At 54.1% G+C, this 26,375-nt stretch overlaps 1 protein-coding gene across 1 annotated transcript in view; it reads right to left on the bottom strand.

Annotated features, from left to right (window-relative positions):
- CELSR1 (cadherin EGF LAG seven-pass G-type receptor 1) overlaps positions 1–26,375 on the bottom strand; it is a gene marked incomplete at its 5' end in the record, with an annotated part of 132,213 nt that overhangs the window by 41,672 nt on the left and 64,166 nt on the right. The window contains 6 exons of the mRNA XM_081060677.1: positions 1,807–1,932; positions 2,413–2,576; positions 3,647–3,804; positions 20,860–20,948; positions 21,288–21,403; positions 25,702–25,924. Of these exons, the coding sequence (XP_080916803.1) occupies positions 1,807–1,932; positions 2,413–2,576; positions 3,647–3,804; positions 20,860–20,948; positions 21,288–21,403; positions 25,702–25,924 (876 nt within the window). The remainder of the gene's footprint in view (positions 1–1,806; positions 1,933–2,412; positions 2,577–3,646; positions 3,805–20,859; positions 20,949–21,287; positions 21,404–25,701; positions 25,925–26,375) is intronic.

Raw genomic sequence — 26,375 nt, 5'->3', positions numbered from 1 at the left:
ATAGGGGGCCGTCTCCTGGTGGGACAGGACGAGCCGCAGTGAACACAGCACACGAGTGCCTACACACATCTCATCCTGCATCCTGACACGCCCCCCGTCAGATGGTGTCTGGGGTGGATTTCCAACCCCAGAAATGACAAGGCCACTGGCCAACCAAGGGCTCCCGGGAAGTTTGGGGGACCAGGGAGGTGACAACGTGGGGACTAACAGCCCCATCCAGTTTGTTTCGCTTAGAAGAACTGTGAGTACCAAACAGCCCATGAGGCAGGCATGACGCCATGGCAGACCGACCTTACCGTCAGGATGCCTGCGTAAGGCAGCCAGGGGCCCATGCTGGAGCCTCACCCTGACTCCTCCAGGAGGGACGGCACAGTCATCATACAAGGTCTTCCTTCCAGGAGACCAACAGCACGTCGGGGCGGGGGGGGGCTGCCTCTGGGGGCGACAGCCTCACGAGCACTGGGCGTCTGTTTCCTGCTCTTATGAACCCAAACCCTGGCAGCTGTTCTCGCTGGCATTGCCGCAGCTGGGACTCACAGCCTTCATAACAGGAACTGTATGGGCGTGGGCGGTCACCGTGCTGTGTCCACCCAGGCCTGTGTCCTCCTGGTGGCTGGAGCTTCCTGCACATGCTGGTCAGACAGGGCTGGGCCCAGCTGGCCACAGGGCCCCAAAGAGCCCGGCCTGCCTGCTGCCGGGAAACAGACCTAACAGGCCTGAATGGTGCCGTCTGCCTTGTGACATACAAGGACAAGGGCTGTGGATGTGACACATCCCACGCCACATGCTTCCACTCCGTAAGGAAGAGCCCTGAGCAGGGTGGACGGTGCGGGACCGGGAAAGCCTGCCACTGGCCCCGCCCCTTTCACCGTGCTGGCAGTGAGCTCTGCCGAGCTGCAAACACTCTGGTTCCCACCCACATCTGGTCCTCGACGCCTTTGAGAATCTGAGGAAAGCCGTGGACCACATCCCCCCAAACTCACACACAGACCCCCAGCCACGGCCGAGGCGCAGAGCGTCTGACTTCCAGAGCGGCGGTGCCTGTCAGACCAGCTGCGCCCCGCCTGGGAACATCACTGGTGCTCAGAGGGGGGCAGGTGTCCATCCTATGCCCGTGGGTTTGGGGTCAGCAGGCGGCTCCAGGGCAGGACTCCTCAGAGCTAATACACACTGGGCATCGCCAAAGGTGGGCCCAGGGAGCACACTCAAACTTCTCTGGCCTCAGCCACCCCTTTTGTTTACCTTAGATTTAGACAGCGTTACGATTTTTTAAATGGTGAAAATTGCTTAACAACTGCCAGTGTCTATAACTGCGTATGAGGTGCAGGGGTGGAGGGGTGCTGAGCCCACAACACAATCCAGTAAGGAAGCCGCCACCTGGTGGGACCCTCTGGGACCCCTCAGGGAGAGCAAGAGGGGACATGGGGGGTCCTGGGCCAGGGGAAATGTCCTTTCAGGCCTCGTCGTGAGGGCAGGCTGAGCCACCAGAAGGCCCTGCCCCACCCCGCCTGGCTTCTGACCCTCACGCCCTCCGGACCTCATGCTGGCCCTGCGCAGACGAGGTCCTGTGTCCTGGACCATCCCAACGCCTGACCTATGCTCCAATTTCACCTGTTATGGTGCCCCCACGAGACACCCTCGACCTCTCACAGCCCAGGCCCTGTGTCTGCTCCGGCTCCCCACGGGGACCCTGCGTGGGGACGTACAAGCTGCCGGAGGCTGCTGGCCCCGGACGTGGAGCCCCACACATGTGGTCCTGGGCACCCTTCCCGTGGCGGGGCGGCCACCACAGCACCAGATCCTCACCGTGTTCGCAGTTCTTCCCGCCAAACCGGAGCGGGCACTCGCAGAGATACGTGCTCCACCTGCTCACGCAGGTGCCCCCATTCTGACACCAGGTCCCATCACAGAAATTCCTCTGAGCAGCACAGCCTGGAAATAGAGCACATGGTGTGGTCTTGGAGCAGAAACACGAGCAGACTATGACAGAGGGGTCTGTCACTGCTGCCGTGGGAAAGCTAAGCCCAGTGAGCGACAGCCAGGGGAAGGCGGGCAGGCCCAGGACCCTCCAGCAGCTGTCAGAGCCTAAGACCTGAAATGGCACTGGGCCTCTGGGCCTCTAGGCCACCCTGCAAGCTGGCCGGGTCATCTGGCGTCATGCTCAGGACCCTCGGATGGAGTGCCCTTGGGCCGGCGGCAGGCCATCCCAGCAGTGTCACTGCCACCCCATGCTGCAGGACCCCAGGTCCTGAGCGCAGCACGTTCGTAAGCCCGGGCTCCAGCTCCCTTCCTGGAAGCCCACGTCTGGGCACACACGGGCTCGATTCTAGAAACAGTGAACCCCAGGCTGTGGAGGGGCCTTGCCCTGCGTGGCTGCCACAGCCTGGTGACGCCCTGGCGGTCATGCCCTACCTGCCCTGGTGCCATTGTTGGCGATGAAGCTGGCCATGTCCACGTTCCTGCCGTCGATGGACAGGTTCCGCATGCAGCCTACAAACTGCCGGTTGTGCACTGGGAAGGCTTCCGGCAGGTTGGGGACACCCCCCAGGAGCAGAGGGCCTGTCAGGTCCAGGGATCTGGGGAGGCAAAGCAGACACTGGTGACGACTGCGTGGTGAGACACGGCCACAGGGGCCCCGACACGGCTGTGACATCACACGGCCTCTGCCACCAGGCCAGAGCACAAGGGCGGATCCTACTTCTGGTGCCACCACTGGCTTCCGCCTCTCTGTGCCTCAGTTTCCCCACACTTGCATCACATCTCAATGCACAGATGTTTCAGTGATCCTCTGCTGAGTCCTGCGCGGCACCTGGGCCCGTCCACGCCAAATGGGACATGTAGCGCCAAACAGTGGCGCTCCCTCCAGCCTCCAGTGACCTCGAAAAGTGGTCACCGCAAACTAGAACCCTAGCTCTGAATGGGCAGCCATGTGGCCTTGGGCAAGGGGTCCAATCTCTCCGGGCAGAGCTTCCTTATCAGCAAAATGGGCATGTCCCCACGTCTGTCACAGCTGGGTGGGGATCAGACAAAACAGACATGTGACCGTCCTGGGCCCACAGAACATGCTGTGGATAGGGCAAGTTCATCTAACTATGGTCCCCAAAACGCTTCTTAAATATGCCACCAAAGTACAACAGGAAAGGGTCCAACAAAAACCTTCGCTCTGGCTTTGGAAGCTGGCATTACAAACAGAAAGATGAGAACGGCCACGACATCTGTCAGCATTTCCTTGTTCCTGAGTTAGGACGAGCCCTGAGAAACTTAGGGATCAGCAGGGTGACACGGCCACCCCGACCTCATGGCAGCGGGTTACTGACCAAACACTAGAACACAGAGAACAGTGGTTGGTGGAACGAAGCCAGCGATCCCATGGACACAGGGCTGGAGACGGTTTCCCGGGTTAACAATCTGGCCGTCACAACCCTGGGGCTGGTCTGGCCACTACTCAGGCAGACGCAGCTAAGGGGACTTATTCTAGAAGGTTCTAATCTGTTGGAGGGAAGATCCCCCACCAAGGGGAGGGAATCTGCCTGCAGCCTGGAGTGGGGCTCCCAGAGTGCTCTGCGTTGGGGTCCTGCCCGAGTGACCCTTTTGGAGCAGTGGCCAAGGGGGTGGAAGCCTGGGCCTCTCCTCCCGGGACGCTCACTTCTTGGAGCCGCTCTGAGTGCCCTGGGCCGCACAGCTGTAGTTCCCAACGATGCTGCCGAAGCGCACGGCCACGGCCGTGTCACAGTCATCCACAGTCACCACAGCCACCTTCTCTCCGGATGGCCCATGGGGCAGGCCCAGACGGCCAATGTGGGGCTGTTGGAAGAGACAGCATAGGAGACGTCAGCGTGTTCTCCCACCAGTGCCCTGGGCAGACGCACCAGCCCGGCACATGCCCCGCCCACGGAGGGAGGGGGCACACGGGAGGGCAGCACGTGGACTAGGGGCCAGGAGCCAGCCCCCAGCCTCATTTTACATTAGTCCCTCCAACCAGCTGGACTGGGATAATAGCATACCCCCCAAAGTTCTGTCCTCCCTGGAACCTCGGAATGGGACTTTATTTGGAACTAGGGGTCCTGCAGATGTAATTAGCTAAGAGGAGGTCATGTGACAGTAGGGCAGGCCCTAATGCAATGTGACTGGTGTCCTTATAAGAAGACAGATACGGAGGCTGAGACACACAGGAACGTCATGTGACAACTGAGGCAGGGACTGGCGTGACATGGCCACAAGCCAAGGATCACCAAGGCCGCTGGCAGCCACGAGGAGCCGGAGGAGGCAGGAAGGACCCTCCCCAAGAGCCTTCGGAAGCAGTGCGGCCCTGTGACACGTCGATGTCAGACATCTAGCATTCAGACTGAGACAATAAATTTCTGTTGCTTTAAGTCCCCCCAGTTTGTGGTGTTTTGTACAGCAGCCAACAGCTGAGCCCTGGGATCCCTCCTTCTGAATTCTGCCTGTGACTCCACGCAGCTGAGCAGGTTCCTGCTCAGCCCTGTCCGTGTTCCTAGGGCACAGACCCCGGGAACCCGCCTCTCGGCCCACAGACCACCCCCCAGGTGGCACAATGCTCCCTGTCCAGGCCAGGAGCCCGGCACCACCAGTCAGTGACAGTCATTCCTGGGCCCCTGCTTTTCCTCGCCCTTAATGACCCTTCTGTACCCTCTGCTGGCCTGAAGTTGACCACCCTTTGTGCCCCAGACCAAGCCCCATCTTTCTCCTGAACGTCTCCCCCTTCAGCTGTCCCCGTGGGTCACACACACAACGTCCCCACCCTGGGCTCATTATGAGAAATCCCCTGGAATCAGCAACTCAGGGTGAAACCTGCTCACTTCTGGAAGAAGCAGATTCCCTTTTGGAGGAGGCTGCTGTCTGCATTCAGTGACCGAGCGCTGTCCCTGGGCACCCCCACCCGTCCCCTGGCCTGCCCCTCGAGGACACAGAACACATCCACCCAGACAGCCCTCAGCTCCTTCCAGCAGGAGCCATGGAGCCTGTCCATGCCAGCCATGTAATGTGGATGGGTGTCAAGAGTTCTGGAAACGTGGCCGGCAGCCAGGGAGCAGGCTCTGGCTGGGCCAAGCAACGGAACTTCCCTCCCCACCTGTACGACCCGGATGATAAGACCTGCATCCCATGGGGTGGCCTGAAGGTTAACCCAGATGGCACGTGTGAAGTGCCACCAGACCGCACCATCGGCACACGACACACAGCAGCTCCTTCCCCTCCCCTCCAGAGAGAACATTGTCTCCCAGTCCCAGCAGAAGCAGAGGCTAGAGTGCCATCCTTCCCATCACCCCGAATGACAGGCTCAGCGCCTCCCCATGATAGCTCTGGGGTCCGCTTGAGGTTATAACATGATGTTACTCTATGCTTCTTTATAATAATGTTGGAGATTGATAGTTGGAAAAACATAGATAATTTAATTATATCACCCCCAATGCTTTTTAATAGGGAAATAACTTCACAGTTTATTCCAAAAGAAATCTTCCATTTTTAATAACAACAAAGTAAACATTCAACTGAGGACACTGGGCTAGAAGGCAGGATGCAGTAACAGGATTCCTGTTACTTCTGGTAACAGGAATCAGCCAGGGAGCCGAGGTGTGTGACTCCAGGGAGCCTCATTCACCCTGGTGGTACCCGCTGGAATTGTGCAGTGCACAGCCTGCACTACTGCACACAGTAACCTCGTTAAGCCTTCTGCTCTCCCTTGGCCAACCATCTAGACATCTGTACCAGTCTCTCTGTCACAAGAGAAGGATGTAATATACCCATCCTTTCTGTGTTATGGGGACTTTGAGAGAATCATCAACACAAGATACAGCACCTCCTGCGAACCCGTCTTAGGTAAATCCAAGGGAGGCTTTCACCACAACCTCCGGTCTCCTCGTTCACAGATAATGTTTTTGATTTTCTTTTACATCAGTTGATGAGATCACAGGGTCTGCTAAGCTATATCAACGCTTTCACCTTTGGTTAAGCAACAGTTAGTTGAGTATAAAAAATAACCTGTGTTCTCACCCTGTGACAGCAACCCACTTTGGAAAACATGAACAAGTACCTATTAGGGGTGCTTAAGTGTTAGGTGCAATCCTGGGGAAAGAACCGTCCCCAAGCTGTGCGAGCCCCATATTTTCTTTACAGCTTATAATTTACATTTTTGGGATGGGTGTGAGACTTCCAGGGAAAGGACATAAACAGCATTTATACTGGGGAAGCTTTAATGAAACGAAGCTGCTGTTTACAAAATTGCAGTTGTTGTAAAATTGCTGCTCGTACTCAACGGCTCAGAGATACGGGATTCAAGCAAAAACGGTGAGAAAAAAACTGGAGGCAAAAAGAAAACAAAAAGTCAACACTTGTATTTAGAGCAGCACTTGCTGACGTGAGAAGGCCCACCGTTCAGACAGACCCCAGAGCCTGGCAGCACGTAAGCCAGCATGCCTTTTAGGAGAAGAGCCGTGTCCCATAAACTTGTCCCGAGTCCTTCTCACAGATTCACCAGCCGCTCAGGCTAAAGTGACTGCCCTTCTGGCCACAGAACCAAGCATTCTCAGATTAAGAATGGAAAGGTCCAGCAGGAGAGACGCAGTGTCGTATCAGAGATGCCACACATCTGAGGGCCTGAGCCCTGCCCCCCAGGGCACCCCGCTGCCCCACCCCTTCTCGTGTTGCCCCAGAACCAACAGCTCGACGGCCAGCAAGTTAACCCGACCCACCTCCTGACCAGTCTGCTTAACACACATGCCCACTGCCCACTCTATGGTCGGTGTCCCCAAGAAGACATGACAGAAGCAGGGGGAAAGGCCGTGGGGTCACAGGAAAATGCTGCAGGCCACCAAGATGCATGGATGGGGTTCCTTACAGAGCTACCACGTGACCCAGCAATTCCACTCTCAGGCATAGACCTGCAAGAACTGAAGACAGGGACCCAAACAAAAACTTGTTCACAAAGGTTCCCACCAGCTACAAGGTAAAACAACCAAAATGCCCAGGAACAGATGCGGGGACCAACAAACTGCAGCGTGTCTGTTCAATGTTACTTTGTCCTAAAAAGGAGTGAAGCACTGATTTGTGCTGCAACGTGGGTGAGCCTCTGAAACCCTGCGCTGAGTGAGAGAATCCCGTCACAGTACAACACATGTTGTACAATTCAATCTACACGAAACGTTCAGAACAGGCAAATCCATAGACAGAAAGTAGACCGGTGACTTTCAGGCCTGGGGGCAGCGGGGAGTGAGTGCTAATGGGTACCGCGTTTCCCTTTAGGGTGAGGAAGAGACTTCAGATCTCAATAGAGGTGGCGGTGGCACAATACTGTGAACGTACTAAAGGCCACTGAATTATTCACTTTAAATGGTTAGTTTTATTATGTGAATTTCACCTCAATAAGAAGAGTTGCCTGGATGGGCACCCATCATTCACATCCCCTGAGTAGTCTCTACCTGGAATTCACCTTTGGGAAGTCCTTCCCCATTTTTATCTGTAAAATGGGGAGAAAATACAGTATATGCCTTCCTGTCAAGAGTGTCACAATAATAAAATACAGTAAGAGCGGTGCAAGTTCTCTTTTGGGGTCGAGAGGTGTGTGACTTAGGTCCCAGAGGTGAAACGAAGACACTAGCAGGGTGAGAGGCTTGAGTTCAGGTCACCTGTTTTTGTCAAGGGAAGGAGCACGTCTCACGCTGGCTGTATGGCCACCAGGGCATGTGAAGACCAGTGGGAAAGAAATCAGGAGAGGGTGACGGCGCCAGGCTCGTACCTGCAGGTCAGGCTCACGTCCGCAGGCCCACCTGTCGTGTTTGGAAAAGACACGGCGATGGAAGCTGCCTATGTGGAGCACTGAGGTGGCCGAGGAGAAAGTGCCGTGGCTTCGCTGGCCCGGAGGCAAGGAGCAAAGAATAAAGAGCAAGATGAAATGAATGGCTCCTTCAGGCTTCTAATGTGAATTTTTAAAGTTTGCTATGCATTTGCACAGAAAAAAAGACAGTAAGGTAATATGAAAGTGTTGAGTTGATTCTAGCATCAGAAGTGTGTCAACACAGGGTGGGCAAAGGCCGGTGTCCCAGCATCTTCTTTCCTGGAGCTCGGTGGGTCTCGTGGGCCAGCCATCCAAGCCCAGAGGACCCCTGCCCCACCCCTCAGCAGCCAGCTTGGACCCTCTGGGGCAGAGCGCAGCAGGCACAGATAGGCAAACAGGCGAAAACCAGCCAGATGGTGACGTCTGCACCCTCCCTGTGCAACGGTGGCCTTGAGAAGGGCCCTCCGGGGCAGGTGGCACGGGGCCAGCAAGGACAGACCCACCATGCTCGCCCCTGCCGCCATCTGAGAAAACACCTGAAGGGCTGCCGTGCATTTCAGGGGGCACCTGAAAGCAACAAGCTTTGCACGTCTGTGCAGATCCCGGTTCCTGATTCTCAGCAAATCAGCCGGAAGTCATCCCTTGGGGTCTGTCCCTTTCTCTTTTCCTTCAACTTACTTTCTTGCCTCTGTACAGACCCTCTCATGCGCTTCCATTTAAATGCTCTAAAGCAGCCGGGGGGGATTTTTCTGTGCACAAAAGCATTGGATCCTTACAAAAGCGCTCACATTTCTACAGCCCTTTAACCTGCTGTAGACAATTCCTCCTGGGGAGGCTGATGGGGGTTCGATTTCAAATGTTGGATGCAGAGAAAGGAGGCGTGGGCACCTCGACACTGGACACCAGGAGGCAAGTCTTGAGGGACAAACAGATTCATGCTGGACTCACGCTGTTTGTCAGAAATGATCAACCAACTTTCATATCAAAGAATTCACAGATGGCTGGACTTCAGGAATGTCATAGGAGTCAAAATGCAGCCTCGAACAGGTGCTGTGCCGTCGCTTCTCCAACACAGTGAGGTTCAGACCCCACCTGCTCAGTGGGCGTGCTGAACAGCCCACCGGGGGAGTCACACCAAGAAATGTGGGCAAGGCCCCGCGGGTCCTGGCACAGAGGGGACAAGTGCCCCCTCGGAAGCAGGCATGGCGTTTCTCTGAAGCTACGCCGAGGACAGGGTCCCAAGGAGAAAACATCCACACACACACACTTCCAGGATCCAAACTGAATTCCCAAGCAGCCTCCCACAGGCCTTTGCCACAACGCAAACACGCGAACACGAGACCCAGGTGCTGCCTGCCCGGAGGCCCAAGTGGCTCCACACCTGTATGCAGGTAACAAGGTGTGATCCAGAAGACCACTCTCTCAGCCTCAGCTTCCCTGCTGTGACACGCAGGTGTGAAGTCTCTCTGGCCCTCCAGGGAGGCTGAGGCCCCTCCCGGGACCACCCGCCTCAGGTCAGGCACCACACAGGTGCTTCCGGCCCCCTGCCGGTGAAGTGAGTCTACCTCCCTGTGTGTACCTTCACCCCCAGCACCACACAAGGAAGGGGCCGAGCAGGAATGTAGGAAGACAGGTTAAGGGACACTCCAGCCACTTGCCAACACCTCAGCCCTTCGATTCTTCTCAAGGACTTTGCTCACCTCTACTTGCTTTGCTTACACTGAACCCCAGGGCCCGGGACAGGGCTCAGCCACACCGCACACGACGGTGGCCACCGTGCAGGTCAGGCTCACCTGCACCCCACAGCTGCCACACCGTAAGAGCTACGCTGACTACACCGGCTTCTCTGAGGCAGTCAAGCTGGCTAGCCGTCTTCGAGCTCACACGGGATCTGGCGTCTCCAGGACAAAATGGCTGGCACTCGGTACAGAGCTGTCACAGGTGGCTGGGGCCTGGGGAGTCCCTTGTCCCACCTCACCTGCATGCGCAGTCAGGGCACTGGAGCCTGGTCAGCAGCATTACACAGTCATTGCGCTTTCTTCAGTCAACTAAACTGCCAGCAGGAGCTCAGAGCTCCCCGAAGTTAAGATGTAACAATACCTGATTTCTTTGAGTTTAACATTAAACACAAACAAAGCCCAGACCTTTCTTGACTTTTTTCCTGTAAGACATTGGAAGCCTACATCCTAGGAAGGACAGAGAATGCCCCTGAGGGCGTGGGCAGCAGACCTGGCACGTAACTCGGATTGGGCCAACAGGTGGGCCACTTACCGGCCACCAGGGAGGGTGGCAACTCCGAGTCATCCCCCAAGGAAGACAATGTCAAGTTCCTGCTTGCAGCTGCATCTGCCCTCCGGCTGGGAGGGCAGATGCCCCGACTCCCTCGCTGGCCAGTGCCCTGGGGCCGGGTACCTACTGCTCTGAGCCTCGGCAGCCCCTTCTGATGAATGGGTAAGTTCCTACCACGTTTCCCTGAAAATAAGCCCGGGTCTTATATTCATTTTTGCTTCGTTATGGCTTATTTTCAGGAGATGTCTTATTTTTTCATGTACAACAATCTACATTTATTCAACTACAGTCATGTCGTCTCCTTCTGGAACATCGTCATAACGTACTAAATGTGTCCGTCTGAGATCTTAACTGTGGCTTATTTTCGGGGTAGGTCTTATTTTCAGGGAAACACGGTAGTTTCCACCTACCTCCAGGGCCATTGGGGAATAAAATGGGAGAGGGGACCTGAAGCCCTTTGCCTGAGGCTGGGCTGACACAGGACAGCGGCATGCACAGCCTCCAGTGAAGGCCAAGAGGCCACATCCTGACTCCATTTAAGAAAGTCACCCGACTTCCCTACACGCCAGGCTGGGCTGTAACATGGGTAAAAATAGCTCCTCACTCATGGGATTAAAAAATAATGTTCATGAGGGGCGTGAGGGGGTCAGCCCACACAAATCTGCTGCTGCCAGTGTTGTCGCTACAAAAAATGGGAAGAAAAATGAAACAATGTGCAAATGGCTGTCCTCCCTGCATTGTTGCCGTCTTAGTATTTTCCTACGCGGAAAAAAAACAGTTTCTTTGTACATCTTTAAAGAAAAGCAGCAGGGGTCAGCAGCTCAGCATAACTGCATCTTCACTGAGGCCACCGGCTCTTTTCCAGGGCTTAGACACATAGAGACCTGCAGCGTCTCGAGTCCTTCATGTGTCCAGATACCTGAGAAAATACTGGAGTACGCCAACAGACTCTTCTTATCGGGGGTGCAGTAAAAAGAAAAGAATTCTAACAAGGGCCAGAACCAACTCGTCACCTTAGAGCTTCTTTAAAAAAAAAAAGAAAAAGAAAGAAAAAAGAAAATCACGCCAAAGTCTTCTGTTTCTCAGGCAAAATGGTTAACCCACGCTCATGGATCGTTCTGGCCACAGATGAAAGGCAAAGGTCTGTGCTGCTCTGACGGACGCACGGTTCGCTCAGACATGGGAGACCCGAGGACTAGAAGGCTGGAAGAGGTTCACTCGGTCCTGCCCGTGTGCTGGGCACTGTGTGCACAAGCAACTCCTAGGCCCCGGTGATCTCCGTGGGGACGACTCTTCTTCTGGACATGGTCCCTGGGGCACAACACCACCACTCACTGGGCCCGGCCCTTCAAAAGCTCCCGGGTCCGTGGGAGGAAGCCCGGGGCTTCCCAGCTGCTATTCCATTGGGGTCAGGTGCCCCCCTCTGCAGCAGACTGGCCCCAGCAGGCCCCACAGCTTCATTGGGAAGTGGAGAGTTTATGCAGATTTGCTCAGAGGGGCCCTTTCTCTATCGACAAATCAAGGGCTCAAAAATCAGGGTTCCCTACATTTAAACAGTACCTTCTTGGAAAGCTGGGTAACACATTCCTTCTTTTAGGGGTTGTTGTTGTTTGGCACACATTGGGGGACCCTCGGGCACCCCAGGAGAAGCTCATGTCCCTCCACATGTGGGATCTACAAATCTGACAGCTGCCCATTTCCAGTTGGAAAGGAGATGGGGGCGGGACCTGAGCAGCAGCCCACTGGGGGCCTCGGGGACCTGGTACCTGGGAGGGGTTCCCGGGGCCACAGAGATGGGCTCTAGGCTCAGCCCACACTGTCCCGAGAGAGAAATGACAGATCATTTCAAGCAATGACAATGTCACTCTGGGCTACGAGGAATTACAGGTCACAGGACATCTTTTCACAAAGCCTCCTAGGACAAAGGAGAAAGGCTTACAAGGGACATCTGCACACCCACACCCGCACCCACACACACACACTCTCTAGCCCACACTCGCTTGTGCACACGCCTACCAAAGCCCCAGCCTGCTGCTGCTGGGACCCTAACAGCCCTCTCTCGGTCCCAGAGTCTGTACAGCAGTAGAGACCCGGGTCCCTCAGCTTCTCCAGGCTAACCATAGATCCCTACCCCTCGCCTCGACCTCCTTTCTGACCAGACTCCCCTCCCTGTCTGCAGACCATGAGGGTGACTGCTGGGAATTAAGTGAAAATGGGGGGAGACTCTGAGTTGGTTGGGAGAGAGCAGGTAGGAGGCTGAGGGAAAGGAAGGGAGAGGACAGTCTCAGCAGGAGGGCACGTGACGGCCCTCGGTCCCCAGTTCCAAAAGCCAGAGCGCAGGGTGGATGACAGCTGCCAGGTTCCCATCACCTCACTCTGGGCCTCAGTTTCCTTCTCCTTCAAGGGCAGATGTGAGGACCTCAGTCAGTCAATGTCCTCCTCCTGGGGGACGGGGGGAACAGAGGGGTGAAAAGGCAGGGAGCCTGGGGAGGGAAGGGGGCTCTGGGGCTGCATTTAATTTCAAAGTCTTGGAGGGAAGTGAAAGGGGGGAGCTGTGGAGAATGGGGGCGCAAGACTGTGCCAGGTGGAGGAGGGTGGCCCCCACCCCAGACAGGGAAGTTAACCGCTGCCTCAGACCTGCGGGACTTTCCATGACAGGCATGGACACAGGTCCAGGGTGGGGCTGCGTTTGTCAAGGGGAGTAATTGTTTCCATAGCAGGTGACTTTCTACCATCTGACGAGGCCTTGTTTTGGAAAGGAAGCAGGCGACCCTGTTTCAGCTCCTGGGCTGGGTGCCCCTCACCTCCCTGGGGTGCTGGCCTGGACCCCCATGGAGGCTGCTCGCAGGCTCTGCTTGAAGCCCCGCTCAATTTCAAGGGAGACAGACATTACCTTCTGACCCCACATGTGAAGTGAATGCCACCAGTATGGGAGCGTCAATATTCAATATTAATCCATTACCCAATGGGCAGACACAACACAGGCCATTCTGGTCCCGAGAAACTGGCTGCAGAAACAGAAAACGCAACCAGAGAGAAAGAAACAAAACAATTCACAGTCCACACTGGGGACCCAGGCTGGGATGGGTGGACTGCATTGTAGGAATAAGCACCCATGGAGTCCCCACACCCTTATCTGAGACAAGTGTCTGTTGTGCAACTCTGCCGGTGGGAGGAGCAAAGCCAGTGAGACCTGGGCGCAGAGGGTGGGGACAGCGTGCCCAACGGCCCTCTCCTTTCTCGTAAAAGTTTCATGTTCTTGGCAAAAGCTTACCTAGACTTTAAAGAAGTTTATTAGCTTCCTTATCTTGTACATTCTTTAAATCAAATGAGTTTTCAAGCAGAAAATTTAAAAGGAATAAAAAATAGTCCAAAATCCCATCACCCAGATGACTCCTGCTGTATCCCTTAATAAAAGAACACATGAAACGTGGAAAACAGTGCAGAAAAGTATAAACTAAACATGAAAGCCGCCTCCTTTCTCATCAGCCTTATTCCCAAAGGCATCGACCATGTGGTACACTGTTTGCAAAAAGAACCACAATAACACCTCCTGTCCTGGAATCACGAGGAAAAATAAATATTGGATGTTTAAAGACACGGTGCGTTGGGGCAGTTTATAATCTATCTGATACACGCTGCTGGTGGATTTGGTGTTTTGAGGGGAGGGTACCCTTCAGAAAAGAAATACGCATATGCCAGCACATATGTGTATACCTTTCAAAGTTCTTTGAATTAAGCCTTTTATTTTCAGATAGTTTTAGATGCGCATGCGGTTGTAAAAAATAATAGTGAGAGCTGATGTACCCCTTACCCACTTCTCACCAATGGTAAGAAGCCTGCAATGGGGCAGCATAACCTCACAGCCCAGATGCGGACGCTGACACAGTCAGGACAGATTTCCATCCCCAATGGGACCCCACACGCTGCCCTTTCAGAGCCACGCCTCCTTCCCTCCCATGCCTCTGTTCTCCAATTCTATCACTTTGTCATTTCAAGGAGGGAAATCCTAATAGTGGAAATCGGCTTTTCTTGCTCAGCATAGGTCTCTGCTGCATGCCATCAGTTCATTCCTTCTTACACACACATTCCTGGTGTGGATGTACCACAGTCTGTTGAACCACTCAGCCACTGAGGCCTCCTGAGACTCTTACGGAAAAAGCTGCTGTGAGCATTTACAGACAGGTATCTGTGTGGACATCAGCTGTGTCTACCGTGTTTCCCCGAAAATAAGACCTAGCCGGACAATCAGCTCTAATGCATCTTTTGGAGGAAAAACTAATATAAGACCCAGTTTTATTTTAATATAACATAAGACTGGGTCTTTATAAGATAATATAAGACCAGGTCTTATATAATATAATTTAAGACCGGGTCTTACATTAATTTGTTCTCCAAAAGACACATGAGAGCTGATGGTCTTACTAGGTCTTATTTTCAGGGAAACATGGTGTCTTCGAACGCTGGTTTTGGAACCAGGGCACTACTAACCACAAAATGAACTGGGAAGTGTTCCATCTTCTTCTATTTTCTGGAAGAGACTGTATAGAATTGGTGTGGCTCTTTTAACATCCATAGACTTCTTCAGTGAAACCATCTGAGCCTGGAGATTTCATGTCGGGGAGTTTTTAAATTACAAATTCCATTTCATTAATAGTAACACAGTCATTCAAATTACTTTTCATATTGGGTCAGTTGCGGTAGTTTGTGATTTCTGAGGAACTGGGAATTTATTCCTGCTATTGGTAATCTGTGCCTTCTCTCTTTCTTTGTCAGTCTTGCTAAAAATTTGTCAGTTATTGATCTTACCAAAGCTCTGTTTCATTGATTTTCTTTATTGTTTTTCTGTTTTCAGTGTCAATGGTTCCTGCTCTTATTTTTATTCTTTCTTTCATTTTACTTACTTTGAGTTTATTTTGCTCTTCTTTTCTCTAGGTTCTTGAGGTGGGTGCTTAGATTATTGACTTGAGACTTTTCCTCTTTTCTGATACAAGTATTCAGTGCTATGAATTTTCCTCTCAGCACTGAGTTAGCTGCATCCCATGTGTTTTGGTATTTTGTATTTTCATTCCCTTTAAAAATTTTAAAATTATAAACAAACTTCCTTCCTTTTTTCTGCCTCTCTCCTTTCCTGAGTAATTGAATACTTCAGTCAAATCTCCATTAGGTCTTCTTGTTCCCAACACCCATTGGAGTCAGTCAGTAGTCAGGTTGAGCAAGGCAGCAGCTCACAAGGCTGGAGCTGCTTGAGATGAGCAGTAGGGAGGATGCAGCTGGTGTGGACTGAGGGCAGGGTTGGAGGCTGAGTGAGGTGGTGATCTGGAGAGTTTGAGAGGTTGTCTAAATAATGGAGGGTTGAGAGAACAGATAACCATACTGAGGATAACGAGAACAAGGTTTCTTACTGACAGAGAAAAGAGTTACAAATATAGAACGGGGAAAAACTAGAGTGAACTCCGTAGTGTTGGAATGGAATTCAAGGTTTTCAGTAAGTAGAGATACACAGAAATATGAAATTCAGAACGTGTATGTGTGTATAGGTATGTCCTATGTTCTAGATATATACGGGTCCTAGCTGTGCCCAGTGAGAGAGACACCCCAGCAGCAATGAGCACACCTACCACCTAGACCGTGGTTTCTAAATACCATTTTTTACCAAAACAACCCAGAGTTCTTTGGATAAATGGTCAATTCCAGGGTGGAGGCAGGAAAAGCACAAAATAAGCCTGGCATGTCTTTTTGTGCCAAAAAAAGTGATAGAGGGCTATTAAAATGATGGGTTTGTCAGGACAGCTGGCTTTGATACCTGTGTTCTTGTATCCAAATCTGAGATATAAGACAAATAGGAAACAATATGAGCATCAAACTAATTAATGAAAGAAATATATTATAGTTATTTGAATAAAATAGGAATTCATGAAACCATACTTATCTAAATAAAGAGGGGAGCAGAGAAAAGCTCCCTGCTGTGGTAGAAAGCCAACAATGAACGAGGAGGGATAGAGGGGCTTGTGTCACAGTGACTGATACAGGTATGATCATCAGGGACGCTGAAATTAGTGGCTGAAATATGATGAGGACATCTAAGGGAGGGAGAGCAGGGAGCTGGTGGGGAGAGAAAGATGAAGCAAATGCCGGAAAATGTCAACAACTGGGTGATGTGGGTGAAGGGTCTATTAGAATTCTTGTTTTAATCTTGCAACTTTTCTGAAAGTTTGAAATGAAACTTTTAAAAACATACACCCTACAACCTGTTCTGTAATGTGTTGTTTTCTTCTTCTTTTTTTAAAAAAATCTATTAACAACATTCTTAGAGATCTTTCCACATTGGCACACAGAGGTCTCATGGCTGTGTGACATTCCACTGTATAGATGGCCCTATAGTCTACTAAATAACTTCTGAGTTCATTTCTGTAAGTTGGATTCTACCAGAGAACTGTGCACCCACATTTATAAAAAAAAATGACAATTACAAATGCCTCCTTTCTCACAGTTTTGGGAAAAAGCACATTCCTGTGACTCTCTATTAGCAGTCATTTTCCATCTTTCTGGACACATCTCCCAAGGACAGGCGCTCTGGGGCTCTACGACAGCACAGTCACACAGGCTTCCCGCACCTGGCCCAGTGTGTGGGGCTATGGGAAGGGGCGAGGTAGAGCAGGAAGGACACACACTTCAAAGAGTCCTGGTTACGGCCAAACCTGAGTCCCACGTGGAAGGAATCTTTCCAAAATGACTTACACAGAACTTTTTCCAGCAGGCGCATTCACTCTTGTGCAAGCTGGTGGTGGAAATGTTTAGCCATCTTTCACAAAAGCCTCAGAAAAATGCACACCTTCAATAGTGAGGATCCCAAATTCCCCAAGTCAGCCCCAAACCTCGTGGGTGGGGGTCGGGGGAGGGGCTCTGCTGTTCCACCTGTGCTGGATGGAGTTCGACATGTTTGTGCAAAGTGCCTGCTTTTGCAAATACCTTTCCAGGAAAAGGCCCACCTCCAGCGTGCCCTTAGTTTGGCTGAAGGCAAAGTACACCAGCAGTTCCTCTCATTTAAAATGTCACCAAGCAGAGAAAAGCAAACTGACTTTGCCCTGTTCCCTGCCTGCGGGCAGACCCCTTGGACCTTATCAAGGGGTCCCCTGTTCTTTGGCTTCTGGCTGGCTTTGTCCACTGAAGCCCAACAGGCGACAAAAGGGAGGGTGGGGAGAGTGGTTAGGAGGGCTTCAGGCTGGCTCTGTCACTCCAATGACAGTCCCTGCTCCACATAAGTGGCTTCTCTCATGACTTCTTCTTTCTGGCCTCCCTGCTCTGCCCTCCCCGTTAGTCCTCTGGCCTAACGGCCGTCACAGCCCTGGGTCCACACTTCTCGTGGATGCCCACACCCCATCCTCTTTGATAATAAGCCCTCCTGGGAGCGACCTGTTCAGGGTTCCCTCTGTTTCCTGTGGGGACCCTGAGAAAATAGCCCAGTCAGGCTCCCAGGATGACCTGGGGAGGGTCCAAGGGGCCCCAGACGTTTCCCACCCAGGACACAATTCAATGCAGAGCAGACACCACCTCGGAGTCACAGGGGTTCAGGGAGGGCACGTACGAGCAACTCTCAGGAGAAGTGGGGGGGTTCTGACTGTGGATGTTTCTATCCCCCTGCACGGCCGTGGGCCGAATTATTCAGATACATTGTCTTAATAAAAAGGAACCAGGTGGGGCAGGCTCAGCGGGCACAGTGGGCTCTGGGAAGGCTGCTGCCCCGGGGAGTGGGGCCACCCCACCACGGTCAGCCCGGCAGTGGGTCCGCTCCGAGGACCAGAGCCGGCGTGGATGCCCAGGGAGCAGAGTGGCTTCCCCTCACGAACCATTTCTAGAGTTGCCTTCCCTTCTTGTCATCCTGGCAGGGTCGTGACTTCGGTGGGCAGTCCTCCCGCACCCCCAAGTGTGTTCTCGACCTGTGAACCCTGCCCGGGCTGTCACTGTGTCTGGAGAAGCACTGAGACAGAAGTCCCCTAGAAACATCTCAGCCCTAGGAGGCAGAAGTGTACAGTCTCTGTGAGCACTGCCCTGTTGTGGGGCCCAGGCAAACCACATAAGGAGCCCTCAAGAGACAGAGCAAACTGCTTGGTTTCTTCCATAAAATAACCTCGGGCGAGAGAGGAAATAGCTGGGCTCCGGGAGAGGAAGGGCCTAATCCTGCACTGAGGGCCCACTCAGGCGCCGCTGAAAGGCCAGCCTTGGAGACGGAAGCGGGGATGGTGCAGGTCCCCCTCCACCTGCCTGTCGTCTCTGTGAGGCCCCTCCTCCCTCGGGACACCCCGGGGTCCTCGGTGTTCCCCAGGGGGTCACTACCAGTAGGCAGGTGCCTGGCTGACACTCCCTGTGTGCAAAGCCATGGGTGGCCAAGGACGATACATTAAGATGCCAGCAAGGGTGGCCAAGCCAGGGATCCCGTTCCTGCTCAACGGTGACATGCTATTGCTACAGCCATTAGTACCATTAGGGAAACGCTACGTGCAGGCGCTCTGATGGGGAAACCAAGGCTGACTTGGCCACAGCCAAACGCCTTTAGCTGGACCTGGGAGACACAGCAGAACAGACAATGCAGCTCATGTGCTTTCTTGGTTCCCGACATAGAGCACGGGCCGCAGACGGTCTCCCGGTCCATCGCGACTGGCCTGCACCAGCCGGGCACTCAGCCTCCGGGAGGCATACACCACGGAGATCACTGGTCCCTGGTGCCCATCCTTGGGCCATGAGGGGTCATCCTCACAGGAACTCTGCTGCCCACAAGTGTCCTTGTCAGCCCTGCCCGGAGCCCAGAAAGCTGTCCTGATGACGAGAACAGAGACATGAGATCACAGCCCAATCTGTCCGCCTGTCTGTCCTGCTGCTGGAGCCCAGTCAGGCCCTGACGTCAGACAGAAGAGTCCCTGAGCTCAGGGGGACTGTGTCCCCTGCTATGGGGACAGTGAGGTGCACAGGGCATGGCCCTGCCCTCGGGGGCTCATAACCTTCCAGGACACAGGGGCATGGTCCTTTTACCTGTGCCCAGGAGAGCTGCTGTCCCTTGGCCACCGTATCGTGACAGAACGGCTTGCAGGACAGACTTTCTCCAGGGTGAGAGACCAGGGGCAGAAATGGTCCAACCTACAGTGCAGGTTGGGGACAGAAAAATTCACTGGGGGAAACCCGGAGGACATCTCAAGAGGCGAGAAGCCATGCTCCCAAGCAGCTGAAACAGGTGTGAGAGGCCCCTGGGTACCAACTGGCAAAGCAGGTCGTGTGGGCTAAGGTGCCGAGGAGAGAAATCCCACCTTTGCCTCCCCTCGCAGGTCCCCGAGAGGGTAGACATGAGGGTGGAGGGACCGAGGGGCCGCCCTGCCCCTGGCTGCTTCTCCAGGTGAGTGGCAAGTGGGTGCACCTCACACGGGCTACTAATGGTCCCAGCTGCCACGAGGGCCACACTTCAGAAGACGCGCGTCCTTGAGCCGAGGCAATCAAGGCACACACATCTGCGTCTGCAGAGGTCTGGTGTCTCCCGTTTGCCCAGCCACTGAGCCCAACCCCCCTCCTTTCCTCACTCACACACCCTTTCAGCAGCAATGGTACATGGCCACGGCCCCCCACCTCCCCGCCTGGGGAGACAACAGAACAGGACAGCGGGTGTTCACGGTGGCTGCGGTAGCCGGGCCCCATCCCAGGCTCTGCTTAGTCCTCAAAACCCCCGTAACCTCCCGCGTCACGTCAGACCCGCTCCCCTGAGCCCTCCAGGACCTCGTCTCACCCTCATGGTGAATAAGACCTAGAGGTCACATGTGGGTCAGGACCTGGCCAAAGGTCAGGGACATGGGATGAAAACAATGGTCACCGTGCAGGGTCATCACTGCTGGGAGCCTGTTTGGGGACCCTGGGAAGTGATATCCAGGGCAGGCCAGGTATAAAGGGGAGCCCCAGGGAGGCAGAGGGATAGCCGATGACAGACTGGGGAGAGGAGAGTGAGAGGGAGGGGCTTGGACGACACAGGACCTCAGGCCAAAGTGGTGGGAGGTAGACACCAATCACCGGTGTGTCAGAACACAGAAATGCAGTGGGCGTGAAGGGCAGAAAACGCCCTCCCTCCATGATCTACTTCTTACCGAGAGAAGCCCTCAGGTGCCAGCGAGGCCAGGCCAGCCCTGTGGACACCTTGGGGGGAGGAGGGCACAAGGCCAACGAGACCCACTGCAGGAGGCGCCCTGAGTTTCCCAGGAAGGAGAGTGCTTGGCAAGATCACAGAAACAGAGAGAGCGAGCTGGGCATTTCGATGCAAAAACCAACAACGTGTTTCCTTACAAGCCAGTAAACAGCCAAACAAAACGAAACCAAAAATGCCCACACCTTCCCAGCATTTCCTCCGAGACCTTCTGACGCTCGGGTTACATCCGGGCACAGTGGACGATTTCGGCATTGAAGCTGTGTTTGAATGGCCTGGAATTTTAGCCTCCAGTAATGACTTGGGCCAAGGCAGCCGCCGTGAATGAACTCTTTCTGAGCCCTTCCCAGGTGTAGGGTGATCTCTGGTCCCCGTGTCCCCCTCCCAGGCCCAGAGCTCCCTGGGGGAGTATCGCGCCCAGCACAGGGCTTGGGTATGTTTACACAGACCCTCAACAAATGCTCATTTCCTAAGTAACTGTTTCAACCAGCATACTTTTTTTTTTCCAATTTCAGAGTATATATGTCTTAGGACAGAAACACCGCCAGGGCCCCACCTCTGGCAGCCCGGAGCCCTTGGGAAGAGCGCCCCATCCTACCTTGTTGTAATACTGCACCTGCACGGAGTGCCACTGCCCATCACTCACGCCCCCGGGAACCTGCGGTGCCACTGTCGTCGTGGTCTCGCCTGTGGGGAGGGGAAAATCCAGAGAGAAACAGAGGTTAGTGGACCACGACGGCTAAAAGTCCTTTTGACAGCCTGGATGAACGTCCCACACTTCAGTAACTCCCCAGTTTCGGAAATCTGAGCTGCGTGCTCCGTATTTTCAGCATTATAAATAGCACTGCGACGGACATCTTTGTGCAGTCTGGATTCCTGCCACAGGACGGATTCCTGGACGTGCAACCAGGGGATGACGGGTAAGCATGCTTGGAGGTGCTACACAGAGTAGGGTGGCTTTAACCCACCAAGCGTGTAACCCGTGACAGCGCTCAGAACACTGCTCTTCCCACAAAGAGGCCCTACCTGCCGAGAAGGTGAGCTGCACCTGCTCGTCCACAATCTCCAGGGCGATGAAGTCATGCTTCTCATTGAAGCGGCCGTTATAAAGCAGCAGAGCATTCCTCTCCTGTGTGGCAAACCTGCAGGCCCAAGCAGAAGCATGTCACACACTGACTGACCCCCACACAGAAGGTGTGCAGGCTGCCCGGGTGTGACAAGGTCAGCCAGAAGAGGAGGAGGCAAGGGGCCACACAGGAAAGACGGGTCCCGGGCACTCATTCTTCTCATTAGGAACTGATAGCCCATAAAACCCAATTAGCGATATTCTTTTCTAGAAGAGGCAAACCGGTTCCATGAAGGAATTTGGTCACCATGGCCTGTGTGACGTGAAAATATTACACTTGCACAATGTTCTAGGAGGGACGACACAGCCACTATGCCAATTAGAGAAGCTTGGACAGAAAACATATACAGATATCTTCTACCACAGGAAGCAATCCCACGAAAGTGTGCCAGAGCACAGGGACACGCAGTTCCTTCTTGCACAAGAAGGATGGAGCCAATGACCACCACAGGGCCCTTTGTCTCCACCCCCACACTCCAGCCACACTGCATCCTTCCACTCCAAACACTACACTCTTCCCTGCCCCGGGGCCTTTGCACCTGCTGCTGCCTCTGCCAGAAAGGTCTTGCCTGGTTCTGCAGCTCTCTCAGGGGCCACCCCATTGCACTTTCTCTAACTCGTTTCATCAAAATTGTGCCTCCCACCCCATCTGTCTATCACATCCCTCAGTATATTTCTGAAATTATCTTTATAAGAACATGTGGTCCTGAAGGGGAGGGAGCGTAACTCACTCACTGCTGCACTGTGGAGCCGCAAACAGGGTCTGGTCCACATAAGTGCTTAATGAATGAAGTGCTGGACAAATTGGAGGAAGGCAAGTGAAAATGAAGGCTTATCAGACTGTACGAATTCAAAGAGTAAAACCCACTTACTCTGCCAAGAGATAAACATTCTCAGAAGTCCTCCCACCCCCACCCCACGCCCAGTCCGGGCCTGAGGAAGCTGCCTCATCAGACCCGAGGGTCCCTGACGGGGGTCTTCAGACACAGAGGCGCCACAACAGCCCCCCACGCCCAGTTACAGAGAACCCATCAAACCTCCTGAATGAAGTTGGGACTATTTCCTGCATTAGCTGGATGTCGCTCTCATCGGAGATTAAGTGGGGGAAATTCTTTGCTTTGATTCAAGGCTGGTTTATCCATTTTCCTGCAGCAGGAGTCTGTCGGAACCAGCCTCAGGCATCTGACCTCAGCCTTTCCCTAGAATTACGTAAAACCGACAATTCCTGTCCAGACCTTGAATCCCCTTTGTTTAGAATGCAGCAAGAACTGATGACAAACTCTAAAGAAAAAATACCTGCACAGCAAAGTGGGTGCTTTGGGTGTGGAGTGAGCAGGTAGGAAGGGAGCTGAATAAAGCCTGGGATCAACTCAACACCAGGCTTGTTTTCTAAGACTCCGGACTCGCTGGGTCACACCCTGTTCTCTCTGGCAGGTCTCACGGTTGTAGGTTGTAGGTCTCTTGTTGGACCACGGTGGGAGCTGGCGTGTTATGGCCCCCGCATGGCTCTCTCTCGGCAAGTACCCATCCACTGCTAAAGAGGGAGGGCTGCAGAAGGGACCCAGGGCCAAGGAGAAGGTCTGAACAGTGCAAGTGAGAAGAGGAAAGGCCAGAAACAGAGCCAGAGGCTTGGTGAGGGGGCCAGGAAAGGAGAGAACAAAGGATGGGGCAGGGAGGAGGGGAGGAGAGGCAGCTGGGAACTCGGAGTGGCCAGGAGTGCAGGCACTTGGCAAACAGAAACTAGAAAGAGGAGAAGCAGCCTGGAAAGAAACTGCCTGAAACAAAAGCCCGCTCGGCGGTGCCCCTGCCCACCTTTCTCACGGTGCGCCCCTCAGGAAACACAGGGGGCCCCAGCTCCTTCCAGGCCCCACCCCAAAGAACCCCCCCCCCACCGCCGAAGTGTATCTGTTCTTCTGTCCAAGTTTTATGATTTTGCTTTTGAGGTGATTCCCTACAAAACACTCACTGATTTAGCAGTGGCCCTCACACTTTAGCTTCTGTCACGCTTATCAGAAATCATCCATAAACTGCTGCCAAGTGTAATTATCTAAAAATCTATATTTGACAAGCAAGTGAACATAACGTCACGTTACGTGGACATTTCATTAAACATTTTATTTTTTAGTTTCTCTCTGAGTCTGAAGCCAGCAGATTTCCTGTGTCTGTTTCCGGCAGGTTTGCCATGGGCCTGCCCACCTCCGGCACGAGGACCTGTGGTCGGTCACCTTGGGACACAGGATGAAAAGTGCCTGCGGAGCTTCAGGCCAGCAGGTGAATAGGCATGAACAGAGAGCTGGCCCTCAGCATGGTGACAATGACAAGTACGGCTCTCCCTCCCGGGCCCTGAATCTAGAAACACCAGCCAGGAGATCCCACCATTAAAAGTTTTCAAAAAGTATAGGCATCTGCTGTGGAGACTTCAGCACAATCAAATAATCTGACAACCAGGACAAAAGTCAGAATCGGGAAATCCGGCGTGAGTTCCCACCCAATGAGCTTGCATGAAGGATGGGTTCACAGCAAAACTTCAACCACAATGTAGAAATCCCGCCAACAATTCAAGCCCCCATGTTAACCGAGTACCCCCATCAGGACCTTTGTGGGCAGTCAGGGTGGACGGTGGCCTGAGCCCACAAGCAGGGACGTCACAGGCTGAAGACAGCAGACAAGTGGGCAGTGCCCCACTACCCAGCCAGCGCTGGAATGTAGGCATCAGCCGGTCTGGGTCAGGAGGGCTTCCTGAAGGAAGCAGCAGGAGGGGCCAGGCCAGCAGAAGGGGGTGAGGAAACGGGCTGAGCAAGGCTGGGCAGGTTCAGAGAACCACAAAGAGGTGAGGGCGGCCATGTCACGGGGCTCAAGGTGCCAGAATTGGGGGTCACCAGGGGTCAGGCCGCAGAGGGCCCGATGCACCTTCAGAAGCTTGGGCTTAACCCCAGGAAGCAGGCAGGCCCCGCCCCGCAGGATGGTCCACAGGAATGGACCTCTCAGGCTGAAAGAGGAGGACACCAACGCTGTCGCAGTCAGTGTCACCAGGGGGAGAGGAGGGTGGGAGGGGCCGATGTGCTGGGGGCTGGGAAGGAGAGAAAAGGCCAGAAGTGGGAGACATGAGGTCCAGGGACAGACAGGACCTGCCTACGAGCAAGGGTGGGGAAGAGGCCAGGGAGGGCCTGCCCCCTCGGGCCCCTCTGCAGACAGGGCTCAGCGATGGGACCGACACAGGGGTTCCTCTCAGACCTGCTGAGTGTGGGGCACATGGGGGACGTCCCCCTGGAGATGTCAGCCAGCCTGAACACAGGCATTTCGATGTCCCAGGCCTGAAGAACTGGCTTCGTGGCTTACTGGGACGTAACTGCAGCCTCCCCAGAGGAGGTGACCGTGAGCTCCGCCTGCGTCCTGAGGGGCTCTCTCCTTCTCAGAACAGACATCAAGGTGCTCCTGCTCGATTCTAAGGCCCCTGGAGTCATTTCCAGAGGCACGTCTGGATTGTCTCTGCTACCCAGAGCAGCCCTCACACGACAGCGGCTCAGTAAGCACGTGCTGGTGTCACCAGAGCACACACGGCCACACACGCTCCACATCACTGTGTGGCCCCCAATGTGTCACAAGCCTGTGGCAGGAGGCCCTGTACTCCCCAAGGGGCCCTGCAGACACCGGCACAACCAACCAAATATAACACTACTCACTCTTCTAAGTCAAACTTGACAGAAATCTTCAAGATGGAAATGACAGATTTTTAAAAATTAAATCTAAAAAAACAATGCAAAAATATAGTAACGACCGTAACACACCATAAGCCTGCCTCCTTGTATGACAGACTAAGGAACCTGGGCTGAAAGGGGTCGGGCAGCCCCTCTTGGTTATCCAGCTTGTGGGCAGCAAAGCAGGAACCCAAGCTGAGTCTGCCTGGTGCCAAGCCTGCTGGTCCCACTTCCCTCCGCCTCAGGCCACCTGGGTGTCATGATGCCCGTGTTGGCCAGTGAGCAGGACCAGACAGCTAGGGCTGCTCACGGTGTGTGACCCAGGCAATCCGTCACACAGGACCCCACGCCTCGCTTCATGTTCTGCTGGTGCCAACTTGAAATTCTTAATTTTGGAACAAGGGGCCCCACTGCCTCCATTTGCATGGGGCCCTACAAATTCAGTTGCCAGTCCTGCCGCCAGCACTGAGCAGAGCTGCTCAACTCCCCAAGGTCACCAGCAGGCGACGCTTTTGTCGTCATCTAGAAGGACGAGACATGTGGAGACGCAACGCACTGCGTCCGTAAGGCTCCAACCACAGGAGCTGCATGTGGACACGGCAGGGGCCCCACTTACGTGAGGGAGATGGTGAAGTGGAAACGCTGCCTGAGGCCTCGGAAGGTGACGAAGGACTGGGGCGGGAAGCTCCTGGTGGTCACCTCACAGTAGGGCCTCTCGAACTCGCCGGGAGGGCACACGCAGTGGAAGCCGCCGATGAGCAGGTTCACGCAGGTGCCCCCGTTCTTGCACACGCCATTAGCACAACGGCCCGAGCGTGCGTTCAGCTCGCAGTGCTCTCCTGCAGGACAAGGGTGGGGACGAGAGGAGGTGACACGGCTGGCCCAGGAAGCAGCAAGCCAGGCCCCAGGGCCCCGGAAATATGGCTACGAAATCCGCTGCCAAGAGGAACGAGGACGCCGGGGCCGAGGTTCGAGATGCGGGAGTCAGCTCAGGAGCACGGCAGTCGGGCTGCAATTGTACGTGTGTTGTTATCATTGGAACCATGGCCCCCAGCTCCTGGTGCACGATCTAAGGATGGGGGGTCAGAGGGTCCCCTTAAGCACCCCCTGAATGCATCAGGTGACTGAGTCACACTAGCCCTGTCCCTGTCCCAGGCCTACTCCAGGGGGCAGAGGAATGTGCAGCCAGGAGCGCTTCTCAGCATCCAATCCGTTCTGAACACCGAGCTGGCTGAGCCAGGCTCTCTCTTACAAGAGAAATACCTGGAAATAATTGGAATAACGAGAGGG

Source organism: Rhinolophus hipposideros, assembly GCF_964194185.1.
Source record: "Rhinolophus hipposideros genome assembly, chromosome: 9".
Taxonomy (NCBI): domain Eukaryota; kingdom Metazoa; phylum Chordata; class Mammalia; order Chiroptera; family Rhinolophidae; genus Rhinolophus; species Rhinolophus hipposideros.
The sequence above is the reverse complement of the archived record's forward strand: the minus strand, read 5'-3'. Positions and strand labels throughout refer to the sequence as shown.